Source organism: Rhynchophorus ferrugineus, unplaced genomic scaffold (assembly GCF_030347505.1).
Source record: "Rhynchophorus ferrugineus isolate W39M unplaced genomic scaffold, kcgeb_rfMv2 rfM7, whole genome shotgun sequence".
NCBI classification, from domain to species: Eukaryota; Metazoa; Arthropoda; class Insecta; order Coleoptera; family Curculionidae; genus Rhynchophorus; species Rhynchophorus ferrugineus.
Window position 1 is genome coordinate 34,902,794 of NW_027472586.1, and position 21,548 is coordinate 34,924,341.

At 34.0% G+C, this 21,548-nt stretch overlaps 1 protein-coding gene across 1 annotated transcript; it reads left to right on the plus strand.

Moving 5' to 3' along the window:
- The first annotated feature begins 330 nt into the window (after window positions 1-330).
- Window positions 331-12,736, plus strand: LOC143200252 (uncharacterized). Its single transcript, XM_076410671.1, has 6 exons — window positions 331-529; window positions 2,361-3,156; window positions 4,586-4,877; window positions 5,999-6,420; window positions 9,677-10,445; window positions 11,926-12,736. The coding sequence occupies exons 1-5, from the start codon at window positions 442-444 to the stop codon at window positions 10,098-10,100; spliced, it is 2,022 nt and encodes a 673-aa protein (XP_076266786.1). The 5' UTR covers window positions 331-441; the 3' UTR covers window positions 10,101-10,445; window positions 11,926-12,736.
- Window positions 12,737-21,548: the final 8,812 nt, after the last annotated feature.

Consider the following 21,548-nt stretch of genomic DNA (forward strand, 5'->3'; position numbering starts at 1 on the left):
ACCTACATCGAGAAGATAAATAGGATTTATATAAACAAAATTCGTGGGAAACGCTTAGCTGGCAGTACCCTGGCAGTACCCTGCAGTTTTGCCAAATATAAAGGCAATGTCTATATATTGTACTAAGTAGTAAAAAACGTATATAATCTATTATTATTTTTTGTTTGATGACAAAATATAAAAGTTAATATCAGAAAATCTTGTTAAATAAATGATTTATCTAAAATAAAATACATCCATAAGGCAAATAATCTAACGGTAAATTTGGCAACATTGACTTTTGGCTTTAAACATTGATAAACTGATATAAAATAAGGCTGTCACAGCAAAACAAATGTGGTCCAGTTGTAATGTGTGCATAAGTGTGTTTGTGTTTTCGACGGTGGAGTCGTAGCGTTCAGTTATTTATCAGTCTACGCGATCAGTATTTATTGTATTGTAATGGGTGCATCGGAAAGTACTCCGAACAAGACATCAACACCTCAACTCCAACCAAACACATCTGAAGAACCCCATTCGGCGAATACAAGTTAGTTGAATCATATTTAATTTTTGAACAATGTTATCAGTGTATTAATGTGTCAATATCAATTGGATTGTCAATATCAGTTGGATAAATGTTAGAAATCGGCGCTTGGGAATCACAGAACGTATAATAAGCAGCGTTGTGAACTTGTGTGGAATTTCTCGATCTGCACGTAATCTCATATTATTGGGGATTGGTGTGAAAGGATCTGAAAACAGGACATAGTGTTTTCGTCGGTAAAAACCTTTTGGGCGTCTACTGCGTTCACCCTCTTTGATGCTCATTTCACCAAGTCTAAACTTAGCGTACCAATCCTTGATGGTTATATTTCCCTTCAAAAAGCAATATTTTATCAACACGCGAAATTATTTTTATCCATTTTTTCACAATAACAAGATTTGTTTCACTCAAAATGCTATAATTCACAAACTAATGATCTATATAATTAGAACTAGAATGAATTCTAGTAGTGCCATTCATGAGTCAGGCCGGGGACTTTTCAGTTGACTCGTTATATTATCTGAAATATAACTCGACCAAATACAGACTACAGTACATGCATTTAGTGATATAAAATATTGGACAGACTGTTTCTTAAGTTAAATTTTGTGCATTTGTGCAACAGTCGAGACATCATTTACCAACTAAGTAAAAAAAGTCCCTGGCTTTGTCAAATTACATCTATCATACTGTCGAACTTTAATAACTTAACTGTTCAACTCACTAACATTTCCAATGTTTTCCTTTTTCTATGCTACAGCTAAAATAGAGGCATGTTATATTTTTCAGATCTGTTACATATAATTAATATAAAAGACTTACAATTTAAATAACAACTGGAAACCTTATCCCTGTTATGCAATACTCCTTCCACATTTCGGTTTGTAGTCAGCCCGTGTAAATGTACCCCACAAACCATTTGGCTCTTATTTAAAACCTCATAAGAGATTCCCATCAGTTTTTCATTATTTATTAATAAAAGCCATTTCTGATATAGAAACAGAATCCTAGGAAAGCTGTGCATTCTATTTAAGGGGGGGGGGGGGGGGGGGCGGACAACATCCTGGGACGCAACACCTAAGATGAGTTCAGATTTAAACAAATCATTTTAACTAAAAAAGTATTATAAAAACACAGTTAACCAAATAAAGACATTTAACACTAAGCTTATAAGTTTTTAAGTATGCTTTGTTAGCCACGTTAAAAAATGCTCCAATTCGAAAGAGACGCTTTCAACAAAAGCTTTGTCGAAAAAAATTAAACCGAAATTCCTTGTATATAAATCAAATTGTTTCTATAGGAAGTATATAATTACTATATAAACTTCTTAATTATTCCCTCCAAATATAAACACGCATACTCTACGCCTTGTTATTTTCTGGAATAGCCTTCTGAAAGCAGAAAGTGTCAAATTTCAACTTTCCTACCAAATTTATACCTCGAGCCACCTAGCCCCAAATGAACAAACCAAAACACTGTTTCGCATGCGCCCATCTAAGATACCCTTCCAAATTCTCAATATTTTATGGTCAGATCCAATGAAAATGGAGCCCAAACTATCTGCTTATGTACTATGTGTCGCCGATTTGACGTTTAATTCTAGTTGCTTCATTTCATTTTATTGGAATTTATTTATTTATAGGGAATATTGCACAAAAATTTTAGGGCTAAAAATTCGTCTTCAGTATAAGCTTTAACCGTGCCATTTCCGTTCCAATTTCCTCAAAAAAGGACGCAAAACGTTCGCTAAGCCATTTAATATATAGAAGATAATGTAATTTTTTTCTAGGCAGTGGTACTCCTACAAGGTCTAATGTAGATGTTGATACGGTAGCCAGTGGTACTCCTACAAGGTCTAATGTAGATGTTGATACGGTAGCCATATCGTCTCTGGATATAGATGCACCCGATTATCTGGAAGATCCCTTGAGAAATCTGATAGAGAATGTGTTGGCTCTTCAAATAAAAGAGATCAATGTTCTCCTATATGGCGACGATAGCGCCGAAAGATCCTCGTTCATTAATTCTCTTTCCGGTTATTTGAAATATGAAAGTTTTAATGCCGCGGTACCGGGAAAAATGAATGCACCGATACCGACCATCTTCAAAATCCTCGAGAATTATGGCGATTTGGAGATGATAAAAGTAGGCGACGCTGAAGACGTAGGAGGATCGACCGTTCAGATTCTTCGAACTTACAACTTCCTGATAATGGACGGCAAGTGCAAAATGCAAATAATTGACATGTCCGAACTCAAAGACGCGAACTGTAAAGATGTTCTGACCTATATGAGTAACATAGGTCAGTTGCACGCCATCTGTTATTTGTGCAAACCGCGGCAAGATATCACCTCGTATTTCCAGCGCTGTATCTCGCAGATCACCACCCTGCTACACATCGATGCCTGTGATAATTTGATATTTATTTTCACCGATAATAGCTACGATATAGAAGCGTTCCAAAGCCTGAAGAAGTTGACTGACTACAATCAAATCAACCGCAATACATTTTTCTTTAACAAAGAACCCTTAGTATTTTTAAAGGCAATTAAAGAGAACGATAAAATGGAAATGGAACTAGCAACATATGCCGCGAAAAATTGGAAAATAGCTACTGAAGAATGCTGGAGGTAATATGTTTATATCCTAAGAGTTCTCTCAAAAGTCACATAAAATCTCGTGTAAATTTTACAAAAACGGGTTTCTTAGTAAATATTAGTGTTGGGGACAATCGACTGAAATCGACTATCGACTGTTCAGTAATTGACTGCTTTTTTACTATCGACTATTTCAGTAGCTATTTTTGGTTCGACTGTTTTTACTAGTGACTGTTTTCAGTCGCTATTTTCGGTCCGACTGATTTTATTACTATTTACTATCGACTGTTTCAGTCGTTTACTTTTAGTTACTATTTTTGGTTCTACTAGCTCATTCGACTGATTTTGAACGTTCTGACCTTCCGTCCTAGCCGCGACCTTGAAAGTAATGCGCCGAATATATGCTTATATAGATTTATATGTGATATATGTGGTTTTATGTATTTTTTTGTAGTTTGCTTTTGAATAACTATATATTGTAAGTTAATATAGCGCCATTTTGGAGCGCTAGTTTTCGAGTGCAAAAAATTAAAATTGTAAATGATAAATAGTAAGATACTTTTGACTGGCATAATAGGTAATACTTTGGACTAGTATAATAGGTAATACTTTTTTGATAAACTTTCACGATTTTTGTCCAAGCCTCTTGTTTGTCGAAACTTTTTTCCTAAAATGTGGAAAACTGAGATTAGGCTCCAAGGGTTTCAGAATCTTCGCGCAGACCTCGAACTGTTCGCTTCGTTCATGTCTGTACTCACCATTAGGTTGCTTAATTTATTTCCCGTAATTGTGTTTATTAGTTCCATTTCGTTAGAGCATGCCAGCATGCTTAATATATATCGTATGTCATGACCTTCCAAGGTTAAGGTTATAGTAAAAGAATCTTCTGCAAAATAATATTAGGGTCCATTACAACAGAAAAATTAACAGACAAACTGTTTTACTTTACTTTTTCAAACATTTGAATTTTTGATAATCATGATTTTTTGTTGATGGAAAAATACATTTTTAATATATATTTATGTGTTGTAATGATCATAAATTTATTTGATGCTTAATCCAATCGATTTGGGATCTTTAATATTATCAATCATTTTTTAATGACAACCAAATACTACTTCGAAAGAAAACGATTCTGCATTTCTAGATCGGGAATTCATTTTACTTATACTACCGACTTATATATACTAATGAACTAATAACTCAATCTCTCATCTGAAAATGATGTGATAAACGAAGTGAGTTAATCGTATCCCGTCGGGGCTCTTAGTATAGCGATTAAAGCAAGTAATAAGTTAAAAGTAGCGATATATAGACGTTGAACGTTGCGAAACATTTCTCCAAATTTTCCTGTAAAGTTAAATTTTGTTTCTCTATGATTTATGTTATAAACTTCAAGTACACGGGTTATTTTTTCAAGCACATAGTATGGTTTATTATTAATCTTCAAACTGAATTTCAGAATGATGGACTACATCACGAAACTCAAACCATATCAGATATGTAGGAATTCTGTGATTAACGAAACTAGATCTCTCATCTATCAACTATTGAAACCCATGGCCGATATTTGCCAGTTGGTGCAGGACAATATTTTGGTGTTGCAGTATCACGAGCACGAGATGAAGCTGGAGAGTCGTAACACACAGAAGTTAAGGCAGTTGTTCTACGTTCCGTCTATCGAACTAGAGGTAACGAAGCTTAAGAAACCGGCAGTCATATGTGCAGATAGTAAATGCTGCAAACTCTATAAAGTAAGTTCAGTTACCGTTAAAGTATGATAGAATGGCCAATGAATTTTGTTGCCAATGTATAATGGTGGGTACAGATCTTCGCATTCGGGGCAAAAGAAGTATATAGTCCGTTCGATAAAAGAGTGAACTCACGCCATCTGTTGGGCAGAATAGGAAAATACATTGTTGATTAGGAGATATAATTTAATATACCATAACAAAATTATATACATAATGGGAATGAATCAACGACTAAACTAAGATAAAAAATATTCAGCAGAAAACTGAAAAAAAAGTGACTAAGTAAATGTTATACAAATAAACAAAATAATACAAATTTTCCTTGTAATTCTGTTTTTCCTTGTAATTTAATTATTACTATAAAGATGTCTTTGAGTGATAAATATGTGTTTTATATCTATTATTGATTAATAATAATACATATAATTATATAAAAACGTTATAAAAGACATGAAAAATTAAAATATTTATATTTTACTTTCTGGAATCTTCTTATGATATCTGAAATAATATTTAACTTCGATATCTATTTCGCAAATGGTAAGTACAAAAAACGTGTCAAAATTATGAATTGTTATTCTTATATTTCATTGAAGAGAATTACATTTATTGACACTCTCCATAGTACAAAATTTGTGAAATAGACATTTGTGAAAAGAACACTACAGTTACCGTCGAAAAATGATTCACAAGACATTTTATTTTGGCATGCCATTGTGAAAAGTATAGTTATAAACAAAAAGATACAAGATCCCTAATCAAACGATGAAAACCGTCAGATGATTTTTGGAGACCGAAACTTTCCGAGAAGAACTGAACGCCCCACGAATTGATTTCGATCACCGCGAACGGGGAAATTTTCACCGAATTCACGCAGACCCCGAAGGTTCGCTTCGTTCAACTCTGTACTCACCATTACGTGCTAGAACGTTATTCGAAGCGAACGTGTTAACTGGAAAAAAGAGAATATTATCTGGTATTGAAACGAATTTACAAATTGCCGTAATTGACGACGGAATTTCACTGCTTCTTTGTCCACTAATTTGTCCACCCACTGTATTATTAATATATATATTTTTTTTGATAAAAATTAACTCATATTATTAATTTTCTTATTTAAGATAGAAGGGCGTAATGAATTCTATTATAATACCCGATGTCATCATCCCTGTAATCTCCATAATGTACAACGTGAGGTTATTGGAGCACCAGAACTGATCAATTGTGATATAATGAACCTGGATGAAAGTTGCAAGAACTGTGGTTGCAGCTATAAAGTACATATGCTTATGGGCTACCTTACGAAGAAAACAAGTGGGTGTAAACCTGATATAACCATTTTAAACAGTATCAAGACCGAAGAGGACGCAACTCGAGAAGCGAATAAATTCATTAAAAACATTGAATTAAAGAAACGTCAGTTTGATTATGAACTATCCATTATTATGAAAAGTAATGCTAGATTTCTGCATTTCTTAAAAACACATTCTATAGTAGCTTTCACCGATGCGTACGCAAAATACCTCCAATTCTTAATATCTAGGTAAGAATTATTTTATTTTTTAAATCTAATAAGTCAATTGAAAAGTTCCCGGCCTGACACATAGATGGCGCTACTCGAATTAAATCCATGTGTTTTTTAGTTAGTCCTAAACCTCAAAAGATGATTGTATAAATTCGACAGCCATCGGATCATTAGTTTATGAATTATAGCATTTTGAGTGAAGCAACTTTTGTTATTATGAACAAATGGATAAAAAGGAATTCCGCGTGTTGATAAAATATTGCTTTTTGAAGGAAAAATATACTTGAAGCGAAAACTAGGCTTGATTTTGAATTTCCATACACTGCCCCAGGAAAATCAACCATCAAGGATTGGTATGCTAAGTTTAGATGTGGTTAGATGAGCACCGAAGACGGTGAACGTAGTGGACGCCCAAAAACGTTGTTAAAAACGCTCAGGTTGTTGAAAACGTTTTAAAAAATCCACAAAATGATTTTGAATGACCGTAAATTGAAACTAAATGAAGTAGCAGGCACTCTAAAGATATCAACTGAACGTGTACATCATATAATTCCCGAATATTTGAGCATGAGAAAGCTCTGTGCAAAGAACAAAAACAACGACGAGTTGAATGGGAGCAGTGTTTGAAGATGATCAAGCGTAACAACCCCGAGTTTTTGCGTCCATATGTAACAATGGATGCTCCATCATTTCACTCCGAAGTCCAACCGACCGTCATCCGAGTGGACGGCACAGGATGAACCCGCTCCAAAGCGTGGGAAAACGCAACAGTCGGCTGGCAAGATTATGGCGTCTGTATTTTGCGATGCGCATGGAATAATTGTCATTTACTACCTTAAAAAAGGAAGGACCATCAACAACGACTACAGCATTACTGGACCATTTGAAGGACGAAATCGCCGAAAAACGTCCGCATTTAGAAAAAGAAAGTGCTGCTTCACCAAGACAATGCACCGTGTCACAAGTCAGTAAAAATGATGGCAAAAATCCATGAATTGAATTGTTTCCTCATCCACGATATTCTCCAAATCTCGCCCTAAGTGACTATTTCCTGTTCTCAGATCCCAAAAAAATGCTCGCTGGGAAGAAATTTTCGTCTAATTAAGAGGTCATCGCCGAAACTGAGGCATATTTTGAAGCAAAGGACAAATCGTATTATAAAAATGGTATCGAAATCATATTTTTAAACTTAAGTTACTTAAATAAGTTTATGATGAAAGTAAGGACCAGATTGCTATACCCTTTAGGGCTTTTTGAGGAGTTTTTAGTATAACCGTATTCTAATACACTAGGAATTTTGGTGTAAAGCGATTCAAGACTTATATAGCGCTTAAATTTTATTGGCCAAATAAAAAGAAATTTGTTGAAGTGTGATCGATTAAAAATTGAATAATTACCATGAGATGACACCATGATACAGTTTTAGGCAAAAAAGGGTTGTCACCTGCCAAACTTTATTAAAGAGCCAATCAAATGTCTTCACAGCAAAATGGCGTTTTTACAGGAGCCTGTAAAGGAGATTTGAATTGAACAATCAAAGTACTTGAGCGGTCAATTGTAACCATATGGAGGTTGGGCAAAGCAGCACTTTCCATTACTCTACGTGTTTGTCTAAGGTCGTCTAGGGTTGTCGACAGCCGAGTAAAATATCGATTTCATACATCATTTACATTAAATACATAAATTAATCATAAAAGAGATGAAGACCAATAACTTGTAAAGAATAATGGAAATAAATAAATAAATAAATAAAAACAAATGATAAAAACACATTTAAATGTAAAATTTTATTGGGCCAAAAGATCTAACAGATTAATCACTTATTTACATCATTTAACAATTAAGTACAATATAATAATACATACTAAGTAATTACAAATTGTTTCATTTTATATATAATACACTTTAGATTCATAAATTATTTTTTGGAATTTGCATCTGCTCGTATATTTTCCTTTTTTTGGACATTCCTCCAGTTTTATTCATGGAGAACTTTTTAGTAACCTGTTCTATATTATCGTAATACTTATTCTGTTCACTAAAATCAAGCCTAACGGTAACATTGCAGATGCTACTTTTTATCTGAAAGACACACAATGTAAATATTTAAGAATGTTTGCTATCATAGCCAAATTACACCTTGCACTCTTAAGATTTTTTCTTATTCTATTTCATGACTGTTAGCCTTGAATAAATAACGACACAAAATAGTATATATAATATTTAATTATTTACACCATATTACCATATCGCTAATACCTAAATTATTCTTAATTTGGCTAGTTGGACCTGTATCAGGCTTGCTTCTTTGGTCAAATAAAATCACTGCATGAATATGCTTACATATTATGGATTTAAAGCTATTTTCAGGGCATTCGCGTCTATAACTATGCAGCATATTCTATGGCCGTAACCTGATTGACAATCATCCTCGTCAACTTAATTTGCAGATACTTCATAATATTTATCCTATGCTGTGAAAGATTTCACCTTAAACAAACAACAACCCAAAAGTTCAATTTAGTAAATCATTCCTTCAGCTCTTTTGTGGCCTTGCACAGTGGCTCTATGCTGATAACTATTAGAATTTGGTGCTTCTGTATTTATAAATGTTTTCCAAATTTTTTCATTTAAGATTTCTTCCAAAAGATCCAATTAACTTTTCAACCCTAAAAAGAACCATTTTAATATGATTGCATTATACTTTGCTTCATTATATTTTACTTTTATCCAAACATCATTAGAAGGACGAAATCAGCGAAAAACTGCCGCATTTGAAGAAAAAGAAAGTGCTGCTTCACCGTTCACGTTCACAAAACAATGCACCGTCAAAAAGTCAAAAATCCATGAATTGGGCTTTGAATTGCGTCCTCATCCACCGTATTCTCCAGATCTGGCCCCCAGCGACTATATCCTGTTCTCAGGTCTCAAAAGAATGCTCACTGGGAAGAAATTTTCGTCGAATGAATAGGTAATCGCCGAAACTGAGGCCTATTTTGAAATAAAGGACAAATCGTACTACAAAAATTTTATCGAAAAGTTGGAGGGTCGCTATAATCAGTGTATCACCCTTGAAGGGAATTATGTTGAATAAAAAAACTAATTTGGCCAAAAAAATTTGTTTTACTATGGTAGGCCGGAGACTTTTTAATTGACCTGTTATTTGACTGTTAACTCACTATCACTCAACTGTTGTTACAACCCGGTAAATGGGATACACTGATTTAGGTTAACGTTAAAATGTAAATATATCAAAATATTTTTTTTTTTGCAGGGAGACATCGCTTGGTAAAGATTGCGATCATAAGAAGCTATCAGGATTGGAAGCACTCCTTAAGGAACATATTGGATATATGAGCTGGTGTAAGGTAGATGGAATATTGGGTCCCCAAAGTTCGATTACTCAGCGAAGAATCTTACAAACCATGTCTCAGTTATGCAATCTGCCACTGAGCGGGAGATACACCAAGAAGCTGTGCGATTCACAAGGAATATATTTGGAATGCAAGCTCGGTATCACCGAAGACACTCCCGTGCTAACGTCCAATAAAGAACAGAAGACAAATCAGAAAAAAGATCAAAGTTATCACAGACCAAATCGCAATGAGCGTTCTGGAAAACGTCAAAGAATCAGATCAAAAAGTTTTTCAACATCCGCAGAGCCGGAAATACTCTCGAGTTACTATTACCCTTCATAATTTCCGGTTGTGTCTCTCCTTCTATAGACCTCTACGGATCATATTCAGCTCTTTTTTGAGGGATTTTGATGCAAATCCAGGTCCAGATCACCTTCTAACAAACAGTGTTCATTGTCGAAAACTCAATAGGTTTCTGGAGAAATGTTTTACAGCATCCAAAATCCAGACTCCAAAAGTGTTAATTTAAATTTCTATTATAGGCACCAGTAACGAAAATATTTTGTGGTTGACACCAGACGTTATATTTTATTGATCAATAAAATTGAAAGAAAAAATTAAAATTAATTTCATTCCTTCAATTTAAGAAGATCTATTAGAGTACTCTTTGTTTCTTTGTATATTTTTGTTTCATTGTTTTGAAAACAAATTCTATTTCTGGCGTAATAACACAATATTGAATGGTTTGATTCTTTTGAGTCTGTGTCATGTTCTCGTGTTATCCAAGATTAGATATATACAGAGTGATATACAGATTGGCTTTGTTGTATTATTTCGATATGGACATCAGAATGAAGTCTGTATGATCTGATTTCCTGGCTAACAGTCGTTGAGATCTCGGTGTAAGTAATCAGTCCTGTACTATATCAGTGCACGTACACTACTTCTCAGGACTTTGTTCTGGAAAACTTCAATTGCGTATGTCCATATAGGTTTCAGTATTTGCTTATATAATATTTTTTTATTACTCTTCCAAGTAAGTAACAAATACTCTTACCAAGTAACAATTTAAAATAGTTCATTCTTCAACAATATATTTTAAAAACTTAATTTATGTCTTGCAAGCCAATCCTTAATTACAGTTTTTGTCGACCACTCGTTGGCTTGTTGCTTCTAGCATATCGGACAATATATCTGCAATAAATTATTAAAAGTTATTATTATTTACAAAACATTCTCAAATATAATTCTTTTACCCTTTTCTGCCAACTTTTGTTGTCATTAAACTCTTTTTAGTAGTCTCTTGCTAGGGTGACCTTATGTTCTTTTTTTTATTACTCTTCGTGAGTCCACAATCTGCCCTATTGGCAATAAGTATTTCTTCTGTTTATATTATATATACATGGCATGTAGAAAATCACTTCATTAAGCAATCTTCTGTATAAAATATTATCTTAATTAATTAGTCTTATTCTAATGCTTATTCTAAACTCTACATATGTCCAGTAATCAGATCAGGTGGTGTTAAACGTTTTAGTCTACGCACTTCACTATCACGTCGCATATTTAGCTGATTAGCGAGTTCATTGGGATGCACTGACACTCTTTCGAAGTACTTCACACAAACACGTTGGATTACACTCGTTATAGGTTCTAGAGGAATATCGCGTTGTATCACTTTATTTGAAATATAGTACGGAGCATCAACAATGGCACGCAACACCTTATTTTGGAACCGTTGAATGATGGATATATTAGATTTGCTAGCGGTACCCCATAGTTGAGAATTCCATATGTCCAAATGGGCTTGAGTATAGACCCATAAAGCAATACCTTGTTATCTAATGATAATTTGGATTTGGGCCCAATGAGCCAATACATTTGATGTAATTTTAGTCCCAGTTGTTTCCGTTTAGAGAGTATGTGCTTCTTCCAGGTTAGGCGTCGATCTAAATGCATACCAAGATATTTAACATGCTCTGCTTGGGGGAGTTGACGATGATTGATATGCACTGGTGGACATGTTCTTCTACGCAGGGTAAACGTTATATGCGTGGATTTTGATTCATTGGCTTTAATGCGCCACGTCTTCAACCATAATTGTATTTGCTCCAGGTGGGTTTGTAGGTTTATTGATGCTGTGACTGGATCTTCATGGGATGCTAAGATTGCTGTATCGTCTGCATATGTTGCCACAGTAGTTATTTTTGTGGTGGGCAGATCAGCCGTATACAGAAGATACAGTACTGGACCCAGTACACTACCTTGCGGAACTCCTGAATATATGGGATTTAATTCGGTATGTTCATCGCCTTGATTTACAATAAAATGTCTGTCAGTGAGATACGATTTTAGTAGCTGATAGTCCGGATGAGGGAGAAGTTTCTTTAGTTTAACCTGCAAGCCCGTATGCCATACTTTGTCAAAAGCCTGAGATATGTCTAGGAAAGCAGCCGAACAATATCTTTTGGCATTTAGGTCAGCGTTTATTTGGTTTACAAGTCTATGCACCTGTTCTATAGTCCCATGCTTATTGCGAAAGCCAAACTGATGTTCTGGAATAATTTTTCTTTTTTCTATTATATACTTTAGTTTTTTTATGTATAATTTCTCGAAAACTTTCGAGATTATTGGTAATAAACTTATAGGTCGGTAGGAGGGTACATCTTCTGGTATTTTTCCTGGTTTAAGTATCATTAATATTTTAGCTACTTTCCAGATACTAGGGAAGTAATTAATTCGTAGCATAGCATTAAATATATATGTTAATAGTTTTATAGCCTTTTCTGATAGTTCTTTTAAAATTTTGCCAGTAATTAAATCATAACCAGGAGCTTTTTTAATATTAATCTCTCTCATTATTGTACGTTTAACTTTTTTGACCGTTAATTTCTCCTGCGGTAAATCCATTTGAAATGGCGAATCTAGAAAGCTAGTAATTTTATTTTCGTCATCTTTATGTAGCTGAGACTGGAAAGGTTTAAAAACATTTTTTAAGTGTTTTGAGAAAATGTCGGCCTTCTCTTTATTGCTTCTCGCCCAGTTATTTTCGCTTGTTTTAATAGGTGGGTTATGCTGCTGGGATATCCTAAGCTTTTTTGTTGCTTTCCACAACGAATAGTCTGTAGCCTCAGTTGATGTCAAGTTTTCTAGGTATTCTTGAATGCCTTGGTTTTGTTCAATTTGGATTAGATCTCTCAGCTCTTTTATGGCCCTATTAAATTTTCTTTTATTCTCTTCAGTCCTTTGCTGTTGCCAATTTCGTCGTAACTTTCTTTTTTCTGCTATCTTTTTCTGTATTGTACATGATATATGTGTATTTTTTCTTGGAAATGTTTCACTGTTAGGAGTCGCGGAATATGCTGCCTCCTGTATATTTTTTGTAGGATTTATTGCTGCTATTTCTATATCCATTTCAGTTTGTAACGGTAAGTTTAGAGAGATATTTTGGTCTAAGTTTTCTCTAAATGAGGGCCAGTTAGCTTATATAATAGAAATTTTTTATGTATTGCAGTGGCAGCTCCTGATAAAAATTTTAAATTGTTCTGCAATTTTTACAAAAAAAAAACTTACCTATTCTTTATAAATTCCATCCTACGTTCTTTTCTTGGAAACAGAATTTGATAACCACTTTATCATTAAAATTGTCTATTTCGGATAGAAACTGCTTTTCAAAAGATATCATGGAAATAGCTGTTAAACAATCTTGCGCCATCGAATTTCTAACATTAACATTTTGGTGTTGAGAAACACCTTTCAGCCTCTGATGTTGTTAGGCGAGTTCTTTCTTTAACGTATCTCCTAAATTGTTTGCTATTAAAAAAACAAGATTTAGTACACCATTTAATGTTTTGCAATCATTTCTTGAATAAACAACAGATCATAACAGTATTTTATCAAGTATGGGATAAAAGAAATATAGAGAAGTGATTTAGTCTCAAAAGTACCCCTAAAAGAAAAGTGATGGAACTACTAGATGGTCTTTGAAATCAAACCGATCTTTTGCACATTTTATTATAACATCACACACCTTCAAAGTCGAAATTCGGTGATCAAATTTAGTGGACTACCTGGAGTATCCATCCACAAGTCCATTTATTTTTTAAATAAATGTCTCTATTAAATTTGTGCACTTTTCGTTATTTTCTTCCAATTAACCAATGCATTTTCTTATATTTCAACTCCAGTTCTTTCCTTTTCACTTTTACATGTGCCTTCCAGTGAAGTTTAGCATCAATATTCATTCCTAGATACTGAACGTCGTTGCTAGATAGAATGATATTATTATTTATTGCTATTAGTGCTTGTGTAATCCAATATATCGTACATCATCTTAACATAATATTTGTAACATTTTATCCTGAAACCCCCTTACGTATTATACAATGAAAAAGTTTAAAATTTATATTTTTAGAAAGATATCTGTTAAAAAGAAATGCTGTGACGTTATTGACATCAAGAAACAAGAAACAGTAGAATTGCAATGGACCAATGAAATGCCTTCGCGTAGCGATTGGAACAAACCAATAAAATTGATCTGAAAAACGTCTGTCATCTAGATATTGGACGTCGAAAAACATTTCTCTGAAGTTGCCTATAAATTTAAATCTGTAATTACTTTGTGCTTCGCTTCCGACAGTCTTTCCTCTCTATATTACTATCTTTCACCTATACATGATATTAAATAGTTTTAATTTGAATTACTTTCTTATACTGTACAACCTTTGTGTATTTTCTGTTTCATAAAAATAAATTATTTTCGCAGGAAATATTTTCAGTTTTTTTTCCTATTTGGTACTTACATGTATTTTGATCAGAGATATCTATTGGCATCAATGTACAACTGTTAAACAAGTCAACCTAACTGATAGGTTCGATGTTTTGACATTTATCTACAAAATAATTTTTTATTACTAATTTTTTTATTAATTTATTACAGAGCGCAATAAGTATTTGTTATGTTTATATTTAGAAAATCGCTTCTTTAAGTTATTTCCTATATAAAATACTATTTTAATTAATGAGTCTTATTATAAAGTCTATATATGTCCAATAATCAGATCGGATGGTGTTAGATGTTTTAGTCTACGTACTTCACTGTTACTTCGCTGATTAGTGAGTACATTGAACTACATGTACGTTGAATTACATTCGTTATTAGTTCCAGAGGAATATCACGTTGTATAACTTCATTTGGAACATGGTACGGAACATCGATAATGGCATGCAACACTTTATGCAACATTTTAGAATCGTCGTGTGCGACTTGCGCTGGTTGCGATGGCGCCACTGTTTCGACTATTCTTTTGTTACCGGTGTGACGTAGTGACACACTCTCATCTTTAGTTTTCATCTCTCATAATAATGGAGTCCAGAATTATTGGGTATTCTCGCAGAAATCCTTCGGCACACGTCACGCGATTGTTCTGAAAGCATGTGCGGAACCCATGCCCATATACCTTGCAATAGCCAAGTTTTTCGGTCAAAATGTTGTCGATGGTTTTTTCACAAATCTCAGAAACTGGCCACTCAGCCCCCGATGCGTTACCCTCCGATCCTCGAGCGGAATGCGCTCAATCTTCGCCACGACTTCGTCGGACACCGATGGTCTCCCGCTCCTTTGCTCTTCGTAGACGTTTATACGTCCTTCAGAGAACACCCTTCGTCAATGACATGTTGGACGGTGATGCAAGCTTTGCCATGAACTTCTTCCAAATGTCTATGAATTTCAATAGGTTTAATTCTTCTCGTTTAAAAATCGAATCACTGAACGCATTTCACACCTGGCGGTGACGGCGATAGTGGGCTTTTCGCGAATGGCTGTTGGGTCGGCACTGGGCGTCGCCGCGATCGCTTCCAGTAGTGGGAATGGAGAGTGGACCAACAATCAAGGCGATGTAGCCAGATTTCACCTACCATCTCAGGCGGCGAGTGTACAGCGTTGGGAAACTTATTTTTAACTTGTTCCTCGTACATCAGTATGTACTTAAGCTAAAGTTAAGAATGTATTTATACACTATATGAGTAGATTAGTTTATAGTACCCATTTTGGAAGAATGCTAATTGTCATAAAAGAAAAAGACTAAACATAAAAAGGCACCATATTTTTGTAGGAATGAAGAAACATACCTGTGGTGGTGTAATAAACCCTTGTTGATAGCCAACTGGGGATTGGGGACATGAAGTGAATTGGAGGTGACGTGAGATGAACGTTGTATACCAAAATGACCTCGAATTGGTGACCACAAAAATTGATTTAAGACCGGCCATAAACCTCTATTAGTCACAAAGAAAAATGGCTTTAATTAGTTTGGTTGGGTAATTGGTTAGTACACCGATGGGACAGTCTACCTGGGGCAAAGCCCACTTCTAATCCGTTTCACCATCATCGCCTTGGTAATCGGCCTGCTGGAGAATGTTATATGGAGGCTGGATTTTGAAACATGAGAAATTGGTCGTGGGGTTTTTAATCATTATTTTGCAGGTGATAAAACTAATCAAACGAAGCAGGACATTTTGTTGGCGAGAGCAGAAAATCTCTCGTTAGTTTTTCCTCTCCAATTTTCATGATTTTCTCTTTTAATAATTCGTTTTCCCATGTGACCTCATTGTTACGGGCCTGTCTTTGCTATATCAGTATGCGTACCTTCGAGGCATCCTTGTTTATGTCTTGGAGGGCTTTTATCCTTCCGTATTACTTCAAAATTGAGTTATTTGAAGAAGAAATTGGCAAATATGATGGAATTGAGAACAAGTGTTAAATAGATTGGAAATTAACAGTTTAGTTAGCAATGCAATGCAATGCTGCCAATTCCTAAGACATGGTGATGAGAGTGGAGTATTGTAAATAAATATGAGCATTTGCTTAAAAGGTGTCAGGAGAGAAAGAATAATAGGAAAACATTATTTTGCAGAAGTGGCAAATGCATTAAGGAAAATGCAGTGATTAAATCTAGTTTTATTAAAATATTTCAGAGTGGGACATTTGGGTCACTCATGGTAAGAAATTAGCCGTAGGTTTTTAATTATTATTTTGGCAGCAATTATAAACTTAACTGCCCACTGTTGCGTTTTCCCACGCTTTGGAGCAGGTCCATCGTGTGCAGTCCACTCGGATGACTGTCGATCGGACTTCGGAGTGAAATAATGGAGCCATGTTTCATCCATTGTCACATATCAAAGCAAAAAATCGAGTTTATTATGCTTGATCATCTTCAAACAGTGCTCCTAATGATCAACTCGTCGTTGTTTTTGGTAAAAAGTGAGCTCGCGCGGCACCCACTTTGCACAGAGCTTTCTCTGTACCCAAAATACCCAAATATTCATAAATGATATGATGTATACGTTCAATTGATATATTTAGAGTGTCTGCTATTTCATTCAATTTCAATTTACGGTCATTCAAAATCATTTTGTGAATTTTTTTAATGTTTTCGTCTGTAACGACCTACTTTGGGCATCCACAGCGTTCACCGTCTTCGGTGCTCATTTCACCACGTCTAAACTTAGCATACCAATCCTTGATGGTTGATTTTCCCAGGCTAGTGTACGGAAACTCGGCATCAAGTCAAGCTTTTGCTTAAACTGTATATTTTCCCTTCAAAAAGTAATATGCTTTCAACACGCGAAATTCCTTATTATCCGTTTTTTTCTCACAATAACTAAAGTTGTTTCACTCAAAATGTTATAATTGACAAACAAATGATCCAACAGCTGTCATATTTATACACGCATCTTTTGAGGGTTAGGGCTAACTAAGAAACATATGGATTCAATTATAATAGCGCCATCTATATGTCAGGCCGGGGACTTTTCCATTGATCTGTTATATACACGAAATACATCATGCAGTTGATACAAATTCATACCTTTTATATAATTTCTGTTCATATCATTGAAGGATGAATTGCCTGATGAATCCATTTATACATTTTGTACCCTCAGATAAAGTGACGTGTGCTCGGATGCACAGATAATGAGCAAATCTATCATTGTTTTCCATTAAAAAGCAGCCTGTGATCTTTAAGAAATGAGTAGAAGGATGCTGTTCCTACCTTCATGACGTCTAATAGATCCAAAAAAATTCTTTAAGCAAACTTGGTTAAGATTTGTTAAACAAATGTTGTTATTTGTAATTTTAAACAAAATAGATTTCTTTGATCTAATAAATCCCCTAAAAGTAACAATTAAAATTTGAATTGATGGCACCGTAACAAATATTTTATTAACAAGGCAATCAAATTTAAATATACAATACCTCTTCTATAAAATTATTGAACACTGATTGTTCTAAAAAGTTAAAGTATATTTGTAATATTTTAGGTATATTTTACAATTAAAAGTAGTATTTACTACTACTAATTCTCGAGTTATCTTAATTATTACCTTCTTGTAAGACTTCTTTATGTAGAGATATCACACTGACAGCACACGAACAACTTGGTAGAATAATTGAATTTTATTACTACTAACATCTTCATAAGTAGGTTCTGGTTTTCTGTAAACAAACAATATATAAACAGACATGTAGTAGATAGATAATTTTATATATACTCGATAAAAACAATGATGGATATGCATTTACCCTAATACTTGTTAATGAAGGAAGGGTAATTCTAAATTTTTCACTAAAATGTCCGTGACAGTCACCACCACGTTGATATATTTGTACTGTGGTTTATCCAGGTAACTTACTACTATTTACTTGATCAACCCATTTTTGGAAAGGAGCGAGATTATTATTTGGGAAACGATGTCTAATTTCCGTAGTAGATTTTTATCCTGATACACTACATCTTTTACTACACTGACGCATTGTCATCAATTTTTATATTATTACTCCATAATAATTAATGTAAAACAAAAAATATGCACAACATAAAACGAAAATTTCTTGATCTAAACAAAAAACCTACAAACAACAAACTTAAAAATGCATAGAAACCCATAGAAAATGTTGACTTCACACCATTTTATCGACCAATCACGTTCCACGTTAGTGGCGGCACCAGGACTTTAATCTAGCCAATCACAATTTGCGATCGCAGCGCTACCGTTGATTGAACTAAACAAAACATTTCCCCAAGGTCGCCTATGCCCTGAAATTTCTATTTTTTCTATGCTAGCTATTTAACTACTAGTTTTTTTTACAGATTCGACTGTTTTGTGACTATCGACTGTTTCGACTATTTTTTATTTCCTTTAAAATGAATTATATTTCATAATATTTTTGTTCAATTATTTTATTTAGATTAGAATTTTTTTGTATGTCAAAACCAAACTGAACTAAAACTCAAGGTTAATTCGGCAACATTTACAATATTTCGACGTCAAAATATCCATGATGCATTACTAAAAAAACTTTGAATAAACTATTTTTGGATATATAAATAATTGGGTGGATGTGCCTACATCTGACGTCCTCTGACGATGTATATATGGTTGCATAAGCAGATATTAAACAGTTTCCTGTAAATTGTAATGAGCGCTACGGCGCATGCTCGTACTAATGCCATCCGGACAGGATGAAGATCCCGCCATCTTCATTCATTCACTGTTGGGGCTTTGACCGAGATGTTTGTCGAGATAAATAGAGAGTGACTCATTTGAATCCAGTGTTTTAATTGCCCAAACACATTCACCAAATCGATTCAACACAATCGGTTCTAACACTATTCAAGACCAGCGATGTAAATAAAGTTTCTATTTTATTCCAAAACCATAAGTTGTGTTACTAATTCAGTCCCGTCCCGAATCATAAATTATTCATATCGGGTTTTACAGTTGTCTTCTAATATATCTATATATTATATATAAATAAAAAATCCGTCGTATTCGACCTTCATTAATAAAAATTCTACACTAGAGGACACTAACTTGGGGATAGCAATGACAGAAATACTACACCATGTCATAAAGATGTTTATGTTTACATAAATTACAGTTTGGTTTATCTAATCTAGAAATGACACGATTCTTATTAATTATTTTAAGATGAATCCGAGTTCCGTAAAATACTCAGCTTTATTTAAGTAAAAATATTTTCTACGATTTATCGTTATTGGTAATTCCGCAAATCATAATTTATGTTAAAGCGAGCTTTATTTGTTTATATTTTATTTATTTGTTATTTTTATTAAACAGTTTGAATGGTAATGTAATGGAAACAGATGGATTTGCCACCTTTAAATATAGAATTTGTCGCCTTTAAGAACACAAAAATAATTACCATGAATGGCAACATTGGTGATGTTTCTTCGGGGGCTGTATTTGCCACATGTGATATCTTAGCACGTCGTAGGGATGTAAGAACTTCATAACTGTTCATTTCTAAAGACGCGACGGCCAGAGTCGCTATGTTCTTTGTATTCGGTTTATTTGACAGTGTTTCGTGCCGCCCAAGTTGAGTTTCATGAAATGGCTAGTTTGCTCATAGAGTTTTTCAGATTTCTCCTTTAATTATCATCTGTTATTTATTAAATATCTCTTTATTATGTTCTATTTTTTATGATATATTTGTTATTGTTTATTTATTATTTTCTATTTATCATTTTCAATTTGTTATTCTCTATTCATTGTCCTCTACTTATTTAGTTATTCTATTTTATTTTATTATTTCATCGAATCGTTGTATATTCAAAATAATTTTGCAATTATGGTAAATCAAAAATAATAGTTTTATGGTTACAACTCTAAATATAAATCATAACTATTTTATAAACTAGAAACTAACGTCAAAGTGGCTAAAGTTACTTATGTGTAGTTATGAACTATGACTAACTAGAAACATACAAAAACGCCACCGAAAGTGGTTTCTGGCTCTTTCTCTTCTACGCATTGCATGTTAATTAAGTACCAATTTAAAAGGGTTATAACAGGTGGAGCAAAAGTTCCGATACCATATTGATTACATAAAACTTTGCTCAAAAACCAAAGATAACTAAGTTTGTTTCTCATATAAAGTTTATTTGGTTATATGATTGAAAAATTATGTCGGCTAAATGGTGACCGCGATTGGCTATGCAACTTTTGGCTATTTTTAAGGCATTTTTCATGACATCCTGCAACGTCTGAAGTTGAATTTCTTCAGTTTCGTGACGAATATTGTCTTTAAGATGTTGAATCGTTTGGAGCTTATTCACATAAACTTTTGATTTTAAAAAATCCCATAAGAAAAAGTGTGGTGCTATGAAAGCTGGAGATCTGGTTGGCCACGCTAAATCGCCACTTCGCAAAATTATATCTTTGTGGAAAAGCGCCATTCAATAATTGAATTGTTCAACGAGCTGTGTGTGCTGTAGCCCCATATTGCTGAAACCTCTAATCCTTGCTCTTCCATTTCAAGCACAAAAAATTGTTACCGTTCAGCAATAACATGAACTGCAACACCTTCGTCATTTAAGAAAAATAGGGACCAATAATGTTTCCGGTATGAATACCACACCATACAGTTGTTTTTAGTAGCTGAAATAATGTTTTATGACTTAATTGAAGATTCTGTGTTCCCCAAAACCTACTGTTATTTTTATTGATTTGGCCACTGGGAAGCTCGCTTATTATCTTATCATCGCTTATTATCAATTTAGACGAAAGATTTTCAATTTCACCAAACAGCCTTAGAATTGCATTACTGTATTCAAGTCGTCTCTATAATAAAACTCGAACGTCTAAACAACACAATGGTTAAGGGGAAACTGAACTAAACGTCACATAACAAAGATGACGAGCAATCAAAATTTTAGCGGGACTTTTGCCCCACCTTATGGAAGAAATATATTTAATTCTTTTGAA